Below are 24,088 nucleotides of genomic sequence, written 5' to 3'. Positions count from 1 at the left end.
CATGTATATATTTGTTTTAATTTGTCTTACTGGAAAATGATGGTATAGTAAGGGTTAACATAAAACCTTCACAGGAATTTTCCCATATAAGGTACTATCATAATACGTATTGTAGATGGTTGATTTGACAAAAATATTGCACCCTATAGATGCCTGTTTAAGCTGCAGATGTTCAATGCTTCTTAATAGATTCCCATGTTAGTACACCAGCAATTGTAAAATCAGGCCAAAAAATGGCAGTTGTCTGCAGCTGTGAACTTTTTTTTTTTTTAAACTGGTATTTGAATGAAACAGTCATCAAAAATTTCAACTTAACTGTTAGACTACAGGAGGGTATTTGAGAAACGTTTTCTGATTCATGCATTCAGTTTCTTAAATGAGACATGATTTTGTCCTTTCTTTGTTCATTCCTTTTTTCTATATAGAATCTTTATTTGGCCCTGAAATCTTTTTTATGCTAGATGTAGAATGTTTACTTGTCTGATTCTGTTGCAAATATCTTTTTTTTTTTTTTTTTTTAATACTTTAACTGCATTCCAAGGACTTACTGGAGAAACAGCTATTGGCTGAACGCTTAAAGCATTCTGTGTTAGTCTGTGAGGCTTCTAACTGTAGTAGTGAGGCGGCAGGCAGTTGCGTATATCAGTTGACCTTTGAATACCCTAGCCGGAAGTGAAAAGGTTCTGGCTTGTCAGCTGTACAAGATCTGGGTGCATGCAGGAAAACTCAAGATGGATGCCAAAATTGGTTAGTTCTTTTTTGTTTTAATATATATACATGAATTTAAAACTCTCTTGTGAATCCTGAGGCTTTTAATTTGTTCAAAAGACAAAAACAGTTTCTTGTGGCTCATTTATTTTTTGAGAGGGGATTTTCAGATCAAATATAAAAGCGCTTGTTTTTGTAACAAAAACTGCTATTGAAACTGTTCAGCCTTAAAAATAAGAACCTGTGATAGAAAAGACTTCAGAGAATTCAGCAATCAGCCTCTTATCACGGCATTTGCTTTAAAGGCAAAATGTAATTGGATGAGTTCTGCATGTGAGGCATGGATGCTAGCAGTACTATTTTTAGATGTGCCAGATGACAATTCATGCTTACCATATGTAGACAGCTGCACTTGCTTTAGATTAGGCCTGGAATACTTACATTGAAGGGCTGTAATTGTAGTTTAGACAAGGGTAAATTTAAGCAAACACAATTAGCATAAGGAAGGATACTGTTCGGAGTGTCCCAGAGTATGTTTACCTTTTGTGAGTATACTGTGTTTAAAGCCAGCAGGCTGTTTTCACCAATATACAGTTTGGATTTTCTAAATTACCTTGTCTTGGAGGTGGGGGGGGGGAATTTAAAGCAGCTTTTACCTTTTCTCAGCCACATGGACTAAAAGTTACAATTCAATTTTGTAATTGTTTTACAAGATTGTTTACATTATTGCAAAATGAAACAGTATACATGTGGGATTAGCATTGAGGCTTATATGGTATTTCTCATTTTGAATGGGACAGGGCAGAGTATATGTGGGGGAAATGTAAAATGCAAATACAGTTCCAGGTCCAAATGAAGGAAGGGAGTAGATTGAGGTCACCAGTCTTCAGTCATTAAGGAACAAAGTATTTGAAGCTAGGACTCTAGTTTTTTGGAAGTCACTATACAAATGGACCCTCACGGACTACCCCAATTTTAGAATATCTACCTTTCCAGTGAATGTTACTGGGAATTTTCGTGATTGCTGAATTATTGCCATTACACTTGTTGTTTTTAACTGTGCAGATGTAGTCCTTTACCACTGTTACAAACTGTCCCTATAAAGAGACAATAACATACTATTAATGCAGATCTTAAAATAAAAAAATCATGACAATGAAGCTATTGTACATATATGAAAATTGTCAGTTTTTTTTAGAAGTTACAAAGCATAGAGTTCTTGTTTTTCCAACACCAGCTGATTAGTTCAAATCTTGTATTGAAATGATTTTAAAATGTTGAAAGGAAGGCTTCAGTTCCAAAATTGCTTATGTGTGTGCAGTTGTATGAATAATTCTATTGGCTTTTTATGTATGATAGTAAAGTTATGTCTACACAGGTATTAGCGGGATCTGGCCCTAAGGTAGCACATAATTATTTAAAGCTAGTGCATACAAATTTCCATCAGATTATACATACCACCCAATGTTATTTCAACTGCTTATCTTGTTTTGAATTAATATACGGATTTATTCTGGATTGTGGTTGTTTTGTAGTTAGAGTAAAATTCTTAAGGTAGACAAGATGCTGTTGGAGTGCTAAGCTCACATAAAGCTTAATATAACCAAATTCAGGCAGATAAACAGATGTCCCAGTGGTTTTAGAACAGATAATAAACATAGTAGTGCTTCACATTTTGAAAAGACTAGATAACTAGCTAACATTATTTGTAATGCTCATAAAGGTTTTTTCTTTTACCCTCTTTTATATTGAGCGCTCTATCTAATAAATTTTACATAATCACTATTGATGGAGAGTGATGACGTGGAAGAGAACCCACGCCCAAGAAATCAGCTGTAAAGTTAGGCAACTCAAAACTCACCCATGACGTTTCCCATTACATAGCATTGAGAAGTGTATAAAACCTGGTTAGATCAAATACTCCTGCATGCTACAATGGAGGTTCTCACTAAATCTGTGATACTTCACTTAAAAATGCAGCAGACTCAAACCCAGAAAGAGGAAACTTGATATTTTAACCCAGTGGCCAAAGATTTACGCAAAGAGCAATTAGTCTGAACAGTAATACTAAAAATGGCATCATGTGTTTCTATGGTTATATAGAAAATATATGCTCAGTTTACAAATAAACATTTTGTGCATCATTGGCTTGCAAATTTAGCTTTGACTGGAAATCAAACTGGGTTCTCCTGAGGTCCCTTCTAGCCCTACATTTCCATGATTGTTCCTAACTTTGCATCAGCATCATCACCAGTAGAAAAGGTTTTGCAAGCCCAATTATGCCTTCAGTTATATTTGTGTAACCAGCCCCATTGTCTTAAAATGCTGCCCTCGGTGATATCTGTGCACTTGCCTTCATTGGGTTTACACAGGTGTAGTGGTTTCCAATTCAGTAAACAATTCTGTTGATTAGCCTCAAGAAAAACAGAATCTTTCTTTTAGCTGTTGGGTGCCCAGAGGTACAGAAATAAAAAGCAGTAAAAACTTGTCACTGATGTGAGCACGTGTGACTCAGAATGCTCATGAAGAGCAGATTAAGATTTCATTTTGATGTAGTCTCTTTTCAGGGTAGAACTGCCCTTGAATTTTAGCAAATTCATTTTGGGTAATTCCAATAATCCAGAGTCTAGTGTAAAACCAGTTCCAACTCTTCCCAGAATGCTTATTGTTTATAATTATAAACTTCTAATAATGTAGAAATATGAGATACTGGGTTCAATTATTTAAGATGTAATATTCAGATAAAACAAATGTACACTTGTCATATGGATGTAAGAGGTCTTGTATTCTAATTTCAGACCTTTTAACTTTTAGTTGTTGACCTCCTTTACTGGCGAGACATGAAGAAGACAGGAGTGGTGTTTGGTGCCAGCTTGTTCCTGCTGCTTTCATTAACAGTATTCAGCATTGTGAGTGTGACAGCTTACATTGCCTTGGCCCTTCTTTCTGTGACGATCAGCTTCAGGATATACAAGGGAGTTATCCAGGCAATCCAGAAGTCCGATGAAGGCCACCCATTTAGGTGAGGTTTTTCTTTAATACAAAGTACATGTTTGTTGGATTATCAGTATAGATGCAGCTAACTGCATTTGAATATATATATACTGTACCAGTGCATGGCAATGTAAAACAGCCTCAATACTGTACAGTCTCTCTCTCTCTCTCAACTGTAGCTACTCTCAAACATGATTGGTATTTTCACAAAATAATTTCATAGAATGGACACAAAAAATGGTAAGGAAAATGAATTAAGGCTGTTTGTCTGGCATAGTGTATTTCTTCAAAAAGGCAAGACAGACTCCAGTAGCACACTAAAACTTTATATATATATATTTCAGTTTGGTTCATCGAACTTACTTACACATTAATACTTGATTCAGCACTTCAGATATGCCCTGACATCAAGTACTAAGCCATTAAAAATGTCATACTTGGATAACTGTAAAGCAATTTGTGGTTTGGTAAAGATTAGTAAATACAGCAGAAGATATGTTCTGTTGCTAATTATTCACATTTTGTTATATACCTCTTTCTGAAATCCTTTCTTAATAGGATGCTTAACTCTTACTATGCTAGCATGAATGTGCAGTAATGCAGCTATATTCTAAATGAGTCCATTTGGTTGGATTATAAGCAATTTGTTAGATGCAATATCCGGGTTCATTGTGACCTGATCAGTGGATAAATCTGAAAACTTGGACTCCAATGAGGAAAACTGTAAACAGTTTCAATTTTCAAATTCAAACAGGGCCAATTTTGAAGACTTGGATGACTGAGTTCATTGAAATCCCCAAAGAGAACAGATGATTAACTTGTTAAATAATAACTGTGCCCACTCCCAAGAATGTGGCATGGGCATAGTTCGTGTGGTTAGAAAAGCAGGGAGCTTTGCTATTACTATTGGGTTCATGTAGGCCATAGCAGTGCACCTACTGTAGAATTAGGTCTTTAGAGCTGTAAACTTCACATTAATGCATTAAAATAATTATTAAGAGTGTATGTTTCCTTATTGCATAACCAGCCACACCATCCAGCAACTTTCCTCCTTTCCATTCCAAAATATGGTTCAGTCTCCTTTTCTCCTCCATTTTCCCAGTTTACTTTTCTTCAGCTGCTTTTTTTGTGCTATTGCCAATTCTCTTTTCCAGATAAGATTGATATGTGGTAGTTTTTTAAAACCTCTCCTCCATGAGGACAGATGTAGCCTTCCTGTGGTCTTCTTAGGGTCAGTTCTCCCTTCCCTCCCTCCCTTTCCATTCCTTCAAAACCAAAGCAAGAGAGGTTTGCTGAGGCAGCTGGTCTGTCCTCCCCATTGGAATCTCCTCATCTGCACTCTGTAAATGCTTACAGAAGTGGCCAGTCCACTCCCTAAAAGCCAACAGCTGCCTGCAGTAGGGTGGTCCTTTAAATTGGGGTGGGTGAAAACTCTAAGAAGGGGTAATGTTACAGTGCAGACAGATCAGGAAAAATGCATCTGTGGCTATTGACATTAAAAACATAGACCCACAGTTGTAATAGCATTCAGCAGAACAATGCAAAATAGGATACTGGCCAGCCTTAACGAAGCTGGTTTAAAAGGGAAAGCCTTTAAATTAAAGGAACTGGTAGTTGGAGTACTCTGAATGCAGTTTCTCTATAACTGGTATTCAATAAGTACAAACTGGTTTACAGTAAGTACATAGTTAACTCCACAACATTTCTAAGATCTGACCTTTTCTTTCTGTCCATACAGTGGATATTCTCATTCAGGCCCTTCTTTCTTATTTGCTACAAACTGTTCCGCCCTGGCCTCTCCTCTCCCTGACAATCCATACAAAAAGCAGTTACCAGGTCCATGTTTCTGACCTATTGATCAAGTCACGTCAGACACCTCATCATCAAGGCCCTGCATAACTCTGCCCCTCCTTCCTTGTCCAGGGTTGTCTCTTGAAGGCTCAGTTCTGCCAGTATTAGCAGCCTTGATGCCCCATTTGTCCACTTCTCCTCTGTTTTCCCCGCTCTCCCAGCACTGCTCACTTACCTTGGAATACCCTTTTTGAGTTGGTCCCTATGGCCCTTACCATCTCCTCTTTTAGATCCCATGTTAAGATCCACTTCTTCTAGAATGCCTACCAGCAATGAATAACATAAATGTCTTTGTTGTCCTAACATGCTGTCTGCTAGCTTCATTTTTGACGTCCCCTCTTTGCATTCGGACTGGTTGCCCCGCTATATTGCAGTTTGCTTGAACTTAGATTTCAAACTCCTCAGGGCAGGGAATCTGTCCTCTTTTATTTGTGGTTTTGTGGGACACGTAGCATGCTTTTTGAGAATTGTAAAACAATAAATACTTTTTCCAGGTAAACAATACTTAACACAACTGTATAAATACTATAAAACGTCTCTCATAATTCTAATTACCTGTTAAATAAAATAGGTGTCTTAATGAGTAGATGTAGAACAGAGCTAATTTGCCAGTCATGGGGCAGTGTAGATAGAATTGGGTGCCATATTCCAGATAAGCAACATCTCCCCTCTGAGCCCTTACTGGACATGAAACTAAATTTTAAAATGATCATTTTCTATTTAAAGAATCTAATACTGACCTAGCGACTCTGTTTAGTAGTAAATGGAAAAGGTGGGATAGGGAGTGGGGGATGGGGGCGTGTGAGAACACTTTATAAGGATTACAGGATTTTTATCTTTCTGATTGGAAAATTCCTGGAACTTTCAGCTAAATCTTCAGACTTTAAGCAGAGAGAGGGAGACTGCAGGCAGAGTGGAGGAAGTCTGGCCTGTTGCAAATTGCAAACCTTAACCTTTCACTTCCAAAAAGTGAGGCACTAAATCCTTTTGGACCAGAATCCTTCTCTAGAACATTAACAATCATTTGCTTAAAGAAATTCCATTTAGAAGACTTAATAAAATGAAGAGTAACTTTATCCATCTCTTCGTGTTGATTATTGCTTAAAGGTGAGCTGCAAGGAATTTTTTTAATACTGCCTTTTCTCTTTTTTGCTGCTTTTTTCTTCATTAAAATGGGGACGCGACCCACTTTGGGGTCCTGACCCACTGTTTGAGAACCGCTGCTATAGAGTCTTCCAGAGCAGAGAAGACCTGATTTAGTAATGTAAAAAACAAGCAGGTAAAGCTTGTGTCTCATGAATGATTCTTTCATTTTGTAGGGCTTACTTGGAGACTGATGTTGCTGTGTCTGAGGAGCTTGTCCAGAAGTACAGCAATGCTGCACTTGGCCACATTAATGGCACAGTAAAGGAGCTCAGACGTCTTTTCTTAGTTGATGACTTAGTTGATTCTCTGAAGGTAAATGATAAAGCATACAACATACAGCTGTAGATTTGACTTTCCTCAACAGGGCTTAAAAAGAGAGGTTTAAATTGAGCCAGTGGTCAGATGTTAAAGGTATTTGGAATGTGTCCATTTCTTTAAAAATCTGAATTTGGGGATAGCTGGGCACAGTCTAACTCCTTTCTGTTTTTGTTTTTTGGCTCACATGTCAGCACCAGTAAGTGGCCAGCATCTGGCCCATTGAATTTCTAGGTACAGTTTCTCATTCTGCTAATCTTAAATACCCAAAAGAACATTTATAGCTGTGCAGCTTGAGATTACCTAAAGCATCGATGAACATTACATTTCAAATGGCATTTGACATGAATATCACATTTGCTAATGTTGTACAAGACTCCACCAATAATTGACTTGCAAATAGTTCTCTCAACCACCTGTTACATCCTTTCCCTCTGTGTCCGGTTCTACCTGTTGCAGTGCAGACTCCCACAGACCCAGGGAGAGGCTACATAACACCGTCATAGAATTAAAAAGAAAAGGAGTACTTGTGGCACCTTAGAGACTAACAAATTTATTTGAGCATAAGCTTTCCGTGAGCTACAGCTCACTTCAGCTGTAGCTCACGGAAAGCTTATGCTCAAATAAATTTGTTAGTCTCTAAGGTGCCACAAGTACTCCTTTTCTTTTTGCGGATACAGACTAACACGGCTGCTACTCTGAAACCTGTCATATAATTGAAATCCTTAGCAGCAGGGAGGTTTGAGTTATTTTTATAAAGATCCTGTGGGTTCTCATTTCTTGCACTTCCCATTTCTGTTTACATGGTTTCTGTTGTGACAGTAGTCCTCTGGTGAAGTGGTCTAAACAGATCTGTTTCTACTTCTGCATGAGTTTCTGCAGTGACTATATTCTGACTGCTGCCCCTCCCTCTCAATCGTCACACTGAGTGATCCTCTCGGGGAAGACTACACCACTTTCACACTCAATAAGAGGGAACTGAACTATAGACCACAGGTTGAAAACCACAGTTCTATGGTAACGACAACCTTCCATGGACCCCTTACACATAATCTGCGAACCCAAGGGGTCTGCGCACCACAGGTTGAAAACCACTGTTCTAGCCAATTGAACAGCTGTGAAATGACCAAAGTCACATTTTGATATATAATCAATGACCTTTTAAATTGCCCTTTAAAAAAAAAAAAAAGCAAATTTCCTCCATATATTGTGTGCTCTTATAGTTAGTTATTTGTGAGGCATGTTTTAGCCTTAGATTTAGGAAGTAGATTTAAAGCCTCTTTTGGCCAGGACTAAAATCTTGTGGATTTGTCTCAGGAAATACATCAGGGAAAAACTCAATCACGAAGGGCTTTTGTCTGGCAAAAAGATTTCAATAATTAAGGTGCTCCTTAAGGTGCAAGCCCTCATTTGTGATATGAGAATTTACACACCAACTGCTTGTGATGCCACAAAGAAAGAATTAGACTATCGGTTAAGAGAAAAGAATGGACAGCCAAACTGTTCTTGAAGATCTGACTTTCATTCAGTCATTATTAATGAATGCAAGAAAAGAGAAAATTCCTTCCAAATTTTTTTTTGGTTTTTTTAAATAGCTTGGTTTGTGAGCTTCAGGAAAGCTGCTGTTTATCCTGCTAAACTATTATTTCTTTTTCTTCAATTTCTTTTGACTTCAGAATAGAATTGAAAGAGTCTCATTTGTCTTGGAGGAAAGCTTTAACCTACTTAAACCTAATGCACTTTTTTATTGTATGGTAGTTTGGATGCAGTCTTTGTATGAAATCAATAAACTGTAAAGTCAGCTTACAAAATTTCATGGCTCTGAAGTAGTTTCTGTTGTAGGAAAACTTTAAAATATTGAGATTTTATGCCTAATAAGGGCCCTGGTCAACAAATGGCATTGTCTCATCTATTTAAATAAACATCTTGGGTATAGAAAGTCACATTTATGCTTTTACATAATATTCCATATTACTGAATTTGAAAGTAGAACAGGAATAGAGTCCAGTTTACCATATGTACTTATGCTAACAGTGAAATCTAGGTGTAATCATTTCTGAGATGTTTTGATTAAACGGTGTGGAGTCATGATGGTTTAAAATGGCATCTAAAATATTTGTACTGTATATGGTAAAGTTCAAAGGAACTCTTTCAGTTATAACTTCAACGGATAGCTGTGTACAGTACTTGCCAGGAAAAGCCAAGGAAGGGAACTATATTGTGTTGGGTGTGTGGTTATATAGTGATTCATCCAAAACTCGTGCAATAAAGAACATTTCTGTTAGGACATGAATACTGTGAAGCCATGTTGTTACTTGAATGATGGAGCCCATTACTTTACTTGAACTAGCTCATAGTAAAACAACTTGAAGAAACTGACCTATGTTTTTTTTTTTAATTTGCCATTAAATTAGATTACAAAGTACTTGTATTGTGTAATCAGTTACTAATAATTGGAATAAAGTGGGTAACAAATTAGTTATGGCACTTGATTCACCCATCAGGATTACAGTAGAAGACTTTGAGTTCATTCTTTCCTGTATGGAGCCATGCGGGAAAAGCAGTATTATCTTTGTGATAGACTTTGGGCTGCTTATGCTTCACTCTGGCTTGGAGCCAGAGAAATAAAGAGCTTTAAAAAATCTTACTAAGAAAAAGCAACAGCAGTTACTTTTTGGGATCAGTAAACTTCCTTATTCTGTGTAGTACCTCAGCATAAAGGAGATGAATATATGGATGTGAGGCTAAGCTGGGCTCTAGTGTCTTCAGCATATGCTACTTAATTTTAGAAAGTGCTTGTTCTTGCAATAGTGTGTTTTTTCACTTTACATTACTATGATTTTGTGACTGTCCTTTACTAAATGTTTGTATGGCACCCAGCACAGTGCTGAGGTTGCCACTTCTGCAATCTCAATATAAAGTTGACAAAAGTTTTAAAAAATTATAGATTCAGAACTTACATAATTTTGGGCTTGCTCTGCATCGAGCATGGAGGCAAACCTTTCTATCAGCAGGACTGCTCCAAGTCCAGACGAAGTCCTGCCTTCCTGATACACTCTGCTGTACTGAGTATGGACTGGGCACAAGCAGAGGATTTGGGCCAGACTGTGTGAGTGAGAGAGAGATTAATTCTGCAGTATGGTTTATGGATATTATGCCCAGAACTCAGAAATTACAGCAATACATGGGTTTCAGGAGTCTTTCCTACCAGAATATACACTTATTTTCTAAATTTTTGTTAGTCTAGAATTTTAAATCTTTTTTGTAACCTTAAAATTCCATCAGCACTTTTAATTCTTAAGGCTTTATGCTTTTTGGTTTAAATGTTCTGTGCCATAAAATGGAAGATGGACTCTGACGCCTTCCTACTATGAATATTTAATAACTGAATCCACACTTGTAAGAGTATCTGTACTGTTCATTTAAAATGAAGAAGGAAGGAAAATAAACTTGCCATTTCTTCCACACTGCCTTTCAAACAGGCCTGTGCCCTGACACAACATTACCATCTCTAACAGACAATTTAATTCTTGGCCTCTGTACTGAGTCAAACCAGCAAAAATGTGGTTCTAATGGTTCTTTTTGTGATGTTGACTCTTGTATAGGCTTAATTTCACCAACTCACAACCTATGTAAAGGGGTGGCTCTGACCTTGTGGATTTGGGTGTTGGGTTGTAAGTCAGGAGACCTGGGTTCTATTTCATCTCCGCCACTGACTTGCTGTGTGACCTTGGGCAAGACAGTTAGCCTCCTACCGTGCCTCACTTACTCCATCTGTAAGGAAAAAATAATCATGTTTACCCATCATCATAAAGCACTATGGATTGAAAGTGCTGTATGAGTGCAGAAGAACACTGAATAGTCATGAAATGGTAGTAGCTTTTTGGTCACTATTGACCTGGGCTAAATTCAGACTTGTGACCTCGAAATGAAAGGCTGCATATCCTATTACCCATCGCCTCACCCATACAGTCCCTCATCTATAATCATCTTTGACATACAAAGTGTTTTTTTGCTGAGCTTTATACACGCCTTTAGAGAAGGGTAATTTTGTTAAAGGCACCTCTCTTAATGTTCTAATGAACACATCTTGATTAGACTGTTTATGGCCTAACTGACCTTTGTTCTTTCAGTTTGCAGTGTTGATGTGGGTATTCACCTATGTTGGTGCCTTGTTTAATGGTCTGACATTACTGATACTGGGTAAGTGCTTTAAATTGTGTTAAATACTTTGCCTTGCAAAATAACCCTGGAAAAGTATTGAAGCCTCTTAAATGCTGTGTGTATCTACTTGCAGTACAACACAATGTAGGTTGTTGCATGATCTTTTATTTTACTTTTTTAGATTGTGGAATTATAAAAATAGTATTTTTGAATTTCATTGTTTGTCCTTAGGTTGCTGACTTTCAGGACAAAACAACATCATTTAAAAATCATATTTAGTTTTGCTCATTTTGCTACCTGTAGTTCTTACTTTCAAATTCCAGTTGCCTTGTACAAATTATATGATGGTGCAAAACTGGTTACTGTCACGTTCCACCAGGATGACAGAAACCTGAAGTGTAACTAATACAGTATTGCTACAGAACATCTTTTTCTTATAAGATCCATTTAAATTACAATAGCCTAACAATTTTTGCATTGTGATTTAGTTCTCTTTTTTGCTTTTTTAAAAATATGCCAGGCTGTGAAAACTGTTTTTAAATTTTAGTTGAGTGGCGTCTTTATCTTGTTTGTATTTAAACCCGCTCTGTTCCTTTCCAGCTCTGATTTCTCTCTTCAGTGTTCCTGTTATTTATGAGAGACATCAGGTGAGTGCTTAATGTCTGACATTCACAAATGTCTGATTAAAAATTACTCCTGTTGAATCAGAAACACTTAAGAATGAATAACTAGAAATCTGATTTTAGTCTCCTAAACCTTTAACCTCAACACCTGATATTGTTTCTAAAAATGGCCAGTGCAGGTTTCCTGACAGTGTTACGAGTAGTACAATTAAAGCCCATAGTGCATTTCCCCTCTTCTTTAGGAAATATGCGAAGCATATAATAATTATAAGAGAGGTTTGCTTAGTATGATTTCACCTTCTCTCCCTCTGATCCCAATTTGTTCAGTACTAAAGTAGCAATATCTGAGTTATGTAAAATCTCAGTAAGTAATTTATATAGTTTTTTTGAGAAGCCACCTTGAAGCTGGCATTGCAGACATTTATTCTTGAGCCCATGTGATTTGTACTACTGGCTAATGCACGTAGCGGGAGCTTGGCACAGTCTAATGCTCCTCTGGTAAATCTGTTGAAGACAGTAATTGCTGGGAGGGACAGGAGATTGTAGCAGTATTAGGCAGGAATTGGATCCATCAGGGAATAGAGTAGTTGACCAGGTGAGCACTGACACAGGGATTCCTTCTCTCTGAAAAGCACCTGTACAATAAAGACCAATGTAAAGGGGCAACGCAGTGAAGAAGGCAGCGGGGACCAAATACAATGAGGCACACAGAGCAGTTTTGGGACACTCCCATCATCTGCTCTCAAACCCACTTGCACAGCAAAGATCACTCAGCACCAGAAAAGAAGGAAGTACCCACAAGATGAAGGGAAGTCACATGGCCCTGGAAGAGGAAGACTGACAACTTACCCTGTCTGCAGGCTTCCTAGTCCCACTGACTTAAATCGCCAGCTGATTGTTGTTTTCTGAAAGTATAAAAATAATCCCTTTAAAATGCCCAACCTCACTTATGAAGCCTTCAATCTCTGACGGCAAAGGAACTGAATTAATACCAGTACATTCTGGCTCCCAGTGAGACATGCCGAAAACAAACAAGGCTCTGCTTATGCACTCTGCTTCAGATTGATCCTGATAGTCATGATGGATAGTATTCCTCGTTCTAAGCCTACAGGTCAAATGATTTTCAGGTGTGTGAGGTAGATTTTTCTTACGTTGGAGGGAAGTCCAAATGTTTGAGGTAAATTCATCAAAAGCCCTGCAGTCCTTGAAAGTTGGCAGCTCGTATGTTCTGCTGTCCAAACAATCAGAGGGGAATAGGCTCCATGTTTTCATTACAAGGGAATTATTTCTTATAAAAGACAGATCACGGGGCTCTGCAATGGAGTGATCAAGTGTACCAAGATAATGAACTCTCAAGAGAGACTCTGCCTTGGCAGAAGCTGAGAGAGTTAGCAGTTTTACTGTCAATGTCCAGGGAAATTTCTGAACCACTGGTTAGAAACTCCTACTGGTGATAATGTGTGACTAGTAATATACATTTTTATGGTGGGCTCCATCCCACCCTTCTGCAGTCCGGCTTGGCTGTTCTGTTTCAGTGGTAATACACTACTTTTGTAACATCCTAGTTGCATAGTGATTAGGAGGAAAGCCCGTTGCTATTAAGAGCACATAACTGGCCCATGTGCAGACTTGACTGTTTGGAACCTGTTAAACTCCAGTGTGCCAGCCAGCATTCAGTTAATCACCCTCTTCAAAGTGCCATGGGATCTCTAGTAACTGTCCAGGTGTATGTGGAGAATAGCAGAAGGGAACTGAGATATCTCACTTGTTCAAAGCATTGTGCTTCTAACAGTATACATATACACAGACCCAATACTGCACTGTCAGGAAGAGCCCAAGAATGGTTGAGACTCTTAATATATAAGTTATCACCTGTTTTGGAGCTATCAATACAAGTAGTTCCTCAAAATAAAGCAAAACAGAAGTGTGAACAGTACATTTGTTTTTGTGCATATAAAGGTCTTGGTTGTACACTCTGTGTAGGAGGAGTCTGAAGAAAAGGGTGGTTTGAGCTGCTAGTAACTAGACTACTTATATGGAAGAAACACATGAAATGCTAGGATATACCGATTGTGGTGTTTGCAAGTGAACATACTTATTAATCCCTACTGCATCACATGCATTTCAAAAAGCAAATAGTGATGGTGACTTACTGAATGAGCTGGTTAGAATCTAAGAACCTACAGTAGCAGGCCTTTCCACATTCAGAATGAGGGGTTGACCATTCTGCCACTTCGTGTTGCCTGTGGCTGGGAGGGGCAAAGAAGAGTGAGATTTTCCTGCAGGTGGATGTACAGTATTGATTCACCTTCCTTTTTGCAGTGAGTCCCAGTATCTGTCCATCTGGGAAAGTCTCTTCCTTCACCATACAGCACTGTTTACGCTACAAGCTGGGCTGTTTCATTTACTGGTTGGTAGAGATGCGAGCAGAATAGTTTTATGCCTGTGATTTGCAAAAAATTATATGAAACCCTGGAATAAATAAAAATGGGCTCTTTGCTTGTCTTAGAATTTTTCAGGGCAGTTAATGAAGCATAAGCTAATTAGACAAGGAACAATGATGACTTGCAAGTAGTAAAGCAGCCTTTAGCAGCAGTAAAGCTAAACAGCTAACTTTTCTGTTTTTTCTCTTAAATTTCAGGCTCAAATTGACCATTATTTGGGACTTGTGAACAAGACTGCCAGAGATGCAGTGACTAAGTGAGTTTATGTTGGCTGTTTCAAACTAGCTTGTATAGATAGACTTTTTGATGTACGTACAATACCTTGGGTATGTTAAGGAAGCTATATATAGTCATCAAGAGGAAAAAAGTACTTAAAAACTGTGGGAGATTTACAGAATTAACTGATTCCTTGCAGTGCAGTAAAAAATATTTGATGGAAAATGTTTGAATCATGCAATTCTAATAGCAATCCAGATATGTGGATTTATATGCAGAGGACTTTAGGTCCTCAACAGAGCAGGGCTCTGAAGAGGGATTTAGCAACTTTACTGCCAATTTTCTTACTGTTGCAAATTTAATGTATCTATGATAATTATCTTTAAACATTGACATTTTCAAGGCTACATTATGCTATAAATATTGCTGTATGTCCACATTTAAATACCTTTTTAATTTTCTCTCACTCTTTCAGGATCCAAGCTAAAATACCTGGATTGAAACGCAAAACTGAGTAAAAAGCCTGAAGCAACTTGTCAATTGGAGTTCATCTTTCAGGGGGGAAATATTCATTTGAATTACATGGGGAGGGTCAGGGAATAGCAAAACCTTGACATTGCAGTGCAATTTCACAGATCTTTATATTTTAGCAGCACAGTGTTTGAGGAAAAATACCTGTTTTGACTGCCATGTGTTTCATCATCTTAATTATTGTAAGCTGCTATGTATGGAATTAAAACTAATCATCTTTGTTTATCCTGTGTGCAGCACCAGCTAATACAAAAGATTTGACAAAGCTGTATATTGTGCTTCATCAGAGATAGTCTTGCTGCATTCAAGAAAAGGTAGAGCAGAGGATAACATTTCCCATTTTGTGCACTGTGTATGGTCTGGGTAGATTGAGGCAGATTTTCTAAAATGAGATGTTTAGAAGAATATACCATTAAAGCAAGTTTGAAAAACTTTGTCTTTTTGGTGTAAGTGTAGCTGTATTGTGATTTTATTGTTTTATCAATTGCCTATATATATATATATATATATATATAGTATTTCACGAAGTTTGGATCTTTCAGCTGCTCCACAGTGCTTAATAGTTCAGAAAATGGACTGATTTTAGGACTAGCCATAGCGCACAAACTTGAAAAATAAAATATTTCTAGAAACACTACCATCTATTTAAAAAAAACAAATGAACTTGCACACACATAAAACTTCGAGCATACACTGTGTTGCACAAACATAATCTGTGGAGCAAATATCTAATGCTGCAAATGTTTGAAAATGTCGAGCATTGTTATGCAAGAAATTACAAATGAAAATGTATACACTTGTGGTTTAAGCTGTATTGAATTAAGTCTGTGGAATGCATTGTGAAATGTAAAAACAAAAAACCCAAGTATCAATAAAGCTTATAGACTTAAAGAATTTTGGTGTTTTGTCTTGAGGAGACTTCCAGATTATAATATATATATTTATTATACAAGTCAGTCGAGCATCTGTTTTATGTAGTTCAGCGCTTTGGAAAATTGAAAGGGATACGAAGTGAGTCCAGCAATTTTTCAGGATAACTTATTGATTCTACTAACTTGACTGTAAAAATAAGATCAATGAAAATTTATAACCAAATGTATTTGACACACAGGTTTTCAAATAGTTATGTGGCCATTGAAAAATAAATTCATGCATTAATATTTTCATATACAATATAATACAGCATTACTTCTTAGCATATTATATATAAAATCAAACCACATAAACATATACAAATCATATTTATTGAAATGTTTTCCTGATAGACACTATTGCTTTTAAATATTTTTCACAAATCATCATTTAGCAATTCATTCCATCACACAATTATTTTTATTCAGGATACAATCAACGTGAAAGGCCGACATGACAATATAGGCAAAGAAAATGCTCACCCAACATGGTTACATTATCTTAATACAGAAAAGCTTTCTTAAAAAAAAAAAAAAAGACTACATAGGGTCTCCTATTGTGTGTCTGACAAACTGATCTTTTGTAGAGTATTGTAAGGCAAAAGTTCCATTTATTTAAAAAAAAATTTCACTAAGATTCCTCAAGCACTTTTGTGTTAAATATATATTCATTACATTTTGATAATGCTTGCCTTTTCTATGATATTTTATAGCCAATAGCTACCTTCTTATCAGAGATGTGCAAGAATGAGAATTTCCATTTTTCAGGAATTTTGTTTTGCTTTGGAACAAAAACAAGATTTCCTGTAACCCACATTTACTTAGACACACACCCCCACACCCCCACACCCCCCAAAAAAAAGGTTTGGGTCAATCAAAACATTTCACTTTTTACATTTGTTTATAATATGAAATATATACCAAAATGAAAAGTTGTTTTGAAATGAAAACTCAAAATGGAGCATTTACACTGTATGCTAGTTGAGACTTTTTTAAAACTAAATTTCACTGAAATAGACAATTTCTGTCGAAAGATTTGGTTTTGACAAAATGGCATTTTCTGACAAAAGCATTCCATTTGAATTTTCATCCAGTTCTTTTTATTTTTGTTAATGTCACATACATGTTTCTAAACAGCATATGAATGGTTGCCAGATTAACCTAAGGTTGTGCAATCTCTTCTTACTGGTTTACCTGTCATTCATTATGTACAATTAGCACATCTCCAAGAAGCTCTTCCTGAGTAAAAGATGGGAAATGATGCTTTTTGGAAGAGTCCAAATCAATTTACTAATCTTTTACTGTATAAGTAGTCAAATATAAAGCACAGACCCAAAGAGAGGCAGGAGCACAAGAAGATAACAGTAGTTTTTAATGATTTTCTTTCCCCCTCCCTGAAAAAAGTCCTTTGTACCCATATCATCCCTCAGATTTGAGCTTAAATCCTGGCTTTGACCTGCTACCTTCTTGAGCCAGATACATTCTGCCCCTTAATAGATTGTTCATGTCACTGACAAACAGGAGGTTCAGATAATTGCTTGTATAACAGTATGTATGTTCTCTCTGAAGGAAACATTTTGGAGTTCAGTTGTGATAGCATTAAGAATAGTAACAGCAGAAAATGCTGACCACGTCAGATCTGGAAAAGGTGTTTGTGTTAAGCCCTCCTCAGGATGGAAGTTTATAGCACCATATGCAGAAAGCTGACAGTGGTGGGAGGCCTATTGGCAAACTCTTTCAAAGGCACTTCATGGATAAAGAACTTTTTAAATTAAATGTGTTCTTTTTAAAAAAAAATAGTGAATTCTAAAAATGTGTTACTTGGTTTATTTACAAAAAGAAAAGGAGTACTTGTGGCACCTTAGAGACTAACAAATTTATTTAAGCATAAGCTTTCGTGAGCTACAGCTCACTTCAGAAAGCTTATGCTTAAATAAATTTGTTAGTCTCTAAGGTGCCACAAGTACTCCTTTTCTTTTTGCGAATACAGACTAACACGGCTGCTATTCTGAAACTTGGTTTATTTAGTTATTGAAAGTGAATGTGAAACCCCCTGCGGTCATTTAAAAACAATATAAAGCTTTACTCACAATGCATACAATTCCAAACAAGAGTTTAACAGTTGTCTTAAAATGGGACCATTCCTGAAGGAAGGTGTAAAGAAATGATTTTACAGATTCACAAATTAAATGCTGTGTTACGTTTTAGGGTTTCTGACGCTCAGAAGGTTTTTTTTAGGCTACAGTTGTAGCTGCTTGGAATAATTATAAAATATTTAGCAAAAGCAGTTTAATGATTGAACTGTTCATTGCTGAGGCCTAGGAACAACCTTTAAAACTTCAGCTTCCATCACAAGGGCATCACAGTCTTTCAAATACAAAATCATAGTAGCACTCAATATTACCACACTCAGATTCCAAAAGTGTGTAATCCATGCAGCATTGTTGTTATGAAATTAGAGCAGCCAAAGCATTGTGGACTGGGGTGACTCGTCACTCCTCTGAAGTCACATGGCAGTTGCAGCACCAGAAGCAAGGGAATTCCTCTTTCAAAGACATCTCCACACAAATACACTAAAAAAGTTAATTGGTGGTAAAGTTGTCTTTAACAATTAGCACTAGAATAATACTGTACAGATTGCAGGTTGTGTTTGTGGCTTCAGCACTTGTGGAAAAAAAAAAACCTATCCTTTTACTCCCAAACTGAGCAGGTTTAGTATGGATGTCAATAAGAGAAAATGACTATGGAGCCCTATGATACATTTTTGCAGACACTTTTCAAAGAACACTGCTCCCTTATTCATACAACAACTGTAAACATCTAGTACGGGGGTGTTTTTTTTACTTTCAGCATTTGTTCAAAAATTATCCAGCTTGCTTCCGAGAGAAGTCAGCATGGTACAATGGCTGAATTTTAATCTTGGCTGTACCCCAACTCATTGTGTGCCTTTGGGCAAAGTCACTGGCATGTTGATGGTTACTTAATGTTTGCATAGCACATTGTAAACTGCTCAACAGTTACACTTGAACCAGTATTTGGTTTTATGAGTCATAAAAATATGCATATTTCCATAGAACCATTAGCAATTCCTATGTGGATCAGATCAATTGTCCTGTCTGTGAAATTTTCCTCTGAATGAGGAAATGGTACAGGATGAGGTACCAACCTCTGAATGAGGTTGGTACAGGATACGCTGACTAAGCTTCTGTGAATAACTGATAGGAAAGATTTGCCTAATCTCCAATCTGTCAGGGTTGTTATAAACTATGGGAATCGGCTTCTGCCAGCACTTTCATTTTTGACACTTCAAACACTGCCTCATTTTGCGTACATAAAAAATGTAGGTATCTCACTGCCATGCTCTAGGACAACTGATGCAAAGCACTACTTCAGCTTCCTCACAGTGGCCATTTACTTACTCCTTTGGCCTATGCTAGGTCAATAGCTACTTTCTCTTGCAGCCTTCCTGCTTCTCATCTACATGAACTTCATTGTGTTATGGCTATGGTTAGTTGCTCCTCTGTCAAAGCACTCTAGTTACACCTTACATTTCACTGGCATTGCTTACTTTTCTGCTTGAGCTGCATTTCTATTTTCTGGATCTCTGTATGGCTCAACTAAGCTCTAGCAATTTGCCATTTAGCCATACTTGGAGTTTGTTTCTTGCATTTCTGCTTACCTGTTTTTTGAGGATTACTATTCATAATAATTATATGTATTACTATACTGAACAGGAGCCCCACTCATAGACCAGTGCTTTCCTACCTCTGGGCTATATAGCCTCCAATCTGTCCTCTGCCTGATTCAGAGCAGAAACTTCAACCCGTCTCCCATCTGAGAGCCCAACGTCCTACACAATGATTGGGGTGGATTAGGCAGCTGAGAATGGGATCCAAAAAGCCAACAAGATGAGTGGGAAGACACCAAAGCTAATGAGAAGGATGTAACCTAAACCTAAGGGCTTGTCTACATGCTGCATTAGTGTACACAAGCCAGGTGTAAATACTATGACTGACCAGTTGGACACACACTAACTGGCCCTGTGGAACCTGCTGGCCTGCTCTAAAAGTCCCTGAGTGTATCCTAGCATTGAGGGGGAGGGGTAGCTCAGTGGGTTGAGCATTGGCTTGCTAAACCCAAGGTTGTGAGTTCAATCCTTGAGGGGGCCACTGAGAGATCGGGGGCAAAAATTGGGGATTGGTCCTGCTTTGAGCAGCAGGTTGGACAAGATGACCTCCTGAGGTCCCTTCCAACCCTGATATTCTGTGATTGTACTGGGCTGAAGGGATACCCTTATATCTGCTCAGGATTCACAACTAGGGCCCCTGTCCTAGAGTTAGGTACTGAAGCTGTTTGTTTTGGAATAAATGCTGCTGCTGCATTATGCCCCCACCCCCTTATACACTTTAGTCCAGGGGCTAGGACACTGACCTGTGATGTGGGAGATGTGTGTTCAGTTCCTCTCCAGCTAACGTGGAGCAGGATTTTGAACTTGGGTCTCCCACCTCTCAGGAGCATGCCTTAACCCCTGAGCTATGGGATATGCTGGGGTGGATCACTCTTAATTTCTCCTGTTGGAGCTGTTCCACTGTGAATAAATTATTAAATGAATAATTATATATAGGCATTGGGCCAGCAGGAGAGTTGAGTGGCTCTATAGTCTAGAATAGGGCTCTCCCCTGCAGGTGAGAAACCTAAATTCAACTCCCTTCTGCCCCTCAGGCAGAGGGGAGACTTGAACATTGGTCTCCCACACCTAGGGTGACCAGATAGCAAGCGTGAAAAATCAGATCGGGGGGGTGGGGGTAATCACCTATATAAGACAAAGCCCCAAATCTTGGAACTGTCCCTATAAAATGGGGACATCAGGTCACCCTACATGAGTGCTCCAACCACGGACTAAAGGTTATAAGGGAGAGTGCCTCCTTACCATCTTATGGGGGCTTAGAATGTGCTCTAAGCATGACTTCTTTTGGGGTTTAAGTAGCAAGCTGTTGGGTGGTGTTGGGTAGTTGCAGTGGGGGAGGTTTAGGTTGGATATTAGGAAAAACTTTTTCACTAGGAGGGTGGTGAAACACTGGAATGGGTTACCTAGGGAGGTGGTGGAATCTCCTTCCTTAGAAGTTTTTAAGGTCAGGCTTGACAAAGCCCTGGCTGGGATGATTTAGTTGGGGATTGGTCCTGCTTTGAGCAGGGGGTTGGACTAGATGACCTCCTGAGGTCCCTTCCAACCCTGATATTCTATGATTCTATGGACTTAGCTGCTGAAATTTGGGTGGGTGCTTTGGGGTCTTTTCCATCAAAGAGGTAGGCACCTAGAGACTTAGGTGCCTCTAGGACAGTAGTCCCCAAGATTTTCATGGTTGCAGCTCCCAGGGGCGGACAGGGGCAAGGGGGACAAGGTTGGGGGCGGGGGTCGCAGCTGGGAGCGGGTCTATGGCTGGGAATGGAGCCACAGCTGGGAATGGAGCTGGGGGCGGGGCCGGGAGTGGAAGCCATGGCTGGGCCACAGTCGGGGGCCAAAGCAGGGGCCGGGAGTGGAGCCACAACTGGGGGCTGAGGCTAGGGGCGGGACTGAGAGTGGAAGCTGTGGCTGGGCCATGGTTGGGGGCCAAGGCTGGGGCTGGGAGTGGTGCCGCAATTGGGACTCCATCAGAGCTGGGGGTGGAGCGGGACTGGGTCGTGCTCCCTCCTTGGCCGCCTGTGGGGGTTGGCCCAGGCCTTGTTGTGTCCTTCCAAAATGTTGCGGTGGCGGGTTGTCTGGCACCCACCACAGTCTTCTGGGAAATATATAATATTCCCAAAGAAAGGTTGGGGACCACTGCTCTAGGGTAAGGGGCAGCTGAGCAAGGGTTTTGTGACTGACAGTGATTCCCTTGGGAATCTACCCCGTCATGAGAAAAGGAGTACTTGTGGCACCTTAGAGACTAACCAAATAAATTGGTTAGTCTCTCAGGTGCCAGAAGTACTCCTTTTCTTTTTGCAAATACAGACTAACACGGCTGCTACGCTGTACCCCGGCATGGTTAGTTTAAATCCAAAGCATGAGGGTTGCTATTCCTTATAACTTTTTATCCTGATTTGTGATCTTTGAGGTTGTCTTTTGTTATTATTTTTCTTTAAAAAAATGTGTTAAATTTTCTGACCTGTGTTTATTGAGCGTAACATCCTCATCAACACTCCAGCCTTGATAGCCAAGTACTTAGAGTGTTTTAGCCTAGCCTTTGTTTTGCTATATAAATGGATTTTGGATGCAGCGTGGCAGCATGCTCTGAGAAGATGCTAAACACAGTGTTGCAATGGGGGTGGATCATACCTGTTTACAAAATTCTTGATTAGTAAAATAAGGAGTTACCTGCAGTCATCTCCTCCTGTACTTATAACATACTTGTCATCATGAGAAAAGCGTATGTTGGTAACATGAGCAGAATGACCAAAATAACGCTTGTGTTTGGCCTATTAGAAAGACAGAATATTGCAGACAATAAATAAACTATTACAGCCATTAACAAAAACAACGCTATGTTCTTTTGCAAGTATATGAAAATACGCAAATGCATCCAATGAAGTGAGCTGTAGCTCATGAAAGCTTATGCTCAAATAAATTTGTTAGTCTCTAAGGTGCCACAAGTACTCCTTTTCTTTTTGCGAATACAGACTAACACGACTGCTACTCTGAAACATTTCTTTTAGTGTAACACACTTCTAACCTACTGGCACTTCTTTGCCTTCAGGCCATGGTAAAACTGGTTAAACACAAAACCTAGCATCTTAGATTAAAATAAAAGCTAAAATGTACACTTACAAATTTTTCTGTGCATGGAAAGTCAAAAAGTTTCACCAGACCAAAATCATCTCCTGTCACTATATTTAAACCAGCATGGGTCACACATGCACAGTTGACATCTGCTTTATCAGCATTTCTTGGCCAAATCCCAATGACTTCATCTCCAAGAACACTGCTCCAAAACATAAAAGAAGAAGATAGTTATGAAGAAGCATGGGCCACTACCTCTGCTGGACCAATATTATGGGCATAATGGTTGGCTTTACAGCAGGACAATGGCGGGTGACCATTAGTAAACTGCTCTCCCTAGGGATTCACCTTGTCCTTGTGCATTATTGCACCCAAATGCATCTTCATAATACAGAGAGAGCACCCCACATGTGCTCATTTTTCCCCATGCCCGAGACCACAACACAAGTCCCCTCAAGATGCACAACCTCATCCCTCATGAGGCACTAGCCCCCATATATCCTCCCCTCATGTGAGATACAAATACATCCTGCCTCAGTGAGACACTCTTCCTTTCCCCCACATTTATGCTCCCACTCACACTGAAATTTTATAGCAGTGATGCCTCTTAGTAGTACTCCTTTCCTGGGCCCTACCTCCTCAAGTGAGGGGGATTATTGTTTGTATCTAGAGTGTTTCTTAAAATAGCTGTTTTTCCCTCACTTAGAATGTTTGCCCACATATCAGCTCTCAAATGTATCTGCACCCCCCGCTCCCTTACACTCTCTGACAGAAGAAGCCATAGTAATAGCTACGGCATTGCAGTCTTGTGTTTGCTTGATAACAAAGCAGTAAGAGCAAGTGTGTTATGCAATTCTACCCTTGTTCCCTAAGAGCTTGTGCGTATTGTCATCTCACTGGATACTGTCAGATCTTTTGATTAATGCCTGTACCAATGGCATTAGTATAGTTCATTACAGTTTTAAACTACACTGTAATTAAAAAGCCATAGAGGGTAACTTGGCTGTGCTGTTCAACAGACATTACAGCTCTGGCTACACTAAGCGTACAGCCATGCTTTTTTAATCAGGTTGTGATGGTCCTATGTAATTCAGTTATAATAACCACATTTAAGTAGTGTCCATGCAACAGCTTTTTCATAACATGATCATGTCAGCCCTGCTTTCTTTCTAGCCACATCTATCATGCTGCCTAACTGTGTGTGTATTGGTGCATTCTGGCAAAATGTGGGACATTACCGCAGAGTGCCTCAGCAAAGGATAGAGTGCTTGGAGGGCGCAACACAAAGTGGCACCAGCAATGCATGAGGCAATGCATTCTGGGATATCAGGCAGCTCAGCTGGCTGGGAGTAAAGGGGACTGGCCAAGAGTGATTACACAGATGTGGGTAGGGAGTAATCCTGAATACCAACCACATTGTGTGTGTGG

General features: G+C 38.9%; 2 protein-coding genes across 5 annotated transcripts in view; one reads left to right on the top strand and one right to left on the bottom strand.

Annotated features, from left to right (window-relative positions):
• RTN4 (reticulon 4) overlaps positions 1-15,886 on the top strand; it is a 66,194-nt gene extending 50,308 nt beyond the window's left edge. For 2 of the 3 annotated variants that reach the window (XM_074949455.1, XM_074949456.1), the window contains 6 exons: positions 3,523-3,730; positions 6,873-7,011; positions 11,148-11,217; positions 11,779-11,825; positions 14,443-14,501; positions 14,937-15,886. In XM_074949455.1, coding sequence (XP_074805556.1) covers positions 3,523-3,730; positions 6,873-7,011; positions 11,148-11,217; positions 11,779-11,825; positions 14,443-14,501; positions 14,937-14,979 — 566 coding nt within the window. In that variant the 3' untranslated portion in view covers positions 14,980-15,886. Of the gene's footprint in view, positions 1-612; positions 748-3,522; positions 3,731-6,872; positions 7,012-11,147; positions 11,218-11,778; positions 11,826-14,442; positions 14,502-14,936 lie in introns of those variants that run through there. The other variant, XM_074949458.1, reaches the window with a different exon arrangement.
• Positions 15,887-17,884: 1,998 nt separating this feature from the next.
• Positions 17,885-24,088, bottom strand: part of EML6 (EMAP like 6) — a 340,990-nt gene continuing 334,786 nt past the window's right edge. For both annotated transcript variants that reach the window (XM_074949464.1, XM_074949465.1), the window contains 3 exons: positions 22,709-22,862; positions 22,259-22,359; positions 17,885-18,476 (listed from right to left, as the gene is read on the bottom strand). In XM_074949464.1, the coding sequence (XP_074805565.1) occupies positions 18,452-18,476; positions 22,259-22,359; positions 22,709-22,862 (280 nt within the window). In that variant the 3' untranslated portion in view covers positions 17,885-18,451. The remainder of the gene's footprint in view (positions 18,477-22,258; positions 22,360-22,708; positions 22,863-24,088) is intronic.

Source organism: Natator depressus, chromosome 3 (assembly GCF_965152275.1).
Source record: "Natator depressus isolate rNatDep1 chromosome 3, rNatDep2.hap1, whole genome shotgun sequence".
Taxonomy (NCBI): Eukaryota; Metazoa; Chordata; order Testudines; family Cheloniidae; genus Natator; species Natator depressus.
This window is presented reverse-complemented; position numbering and strand designations above follow the sequence as displayed.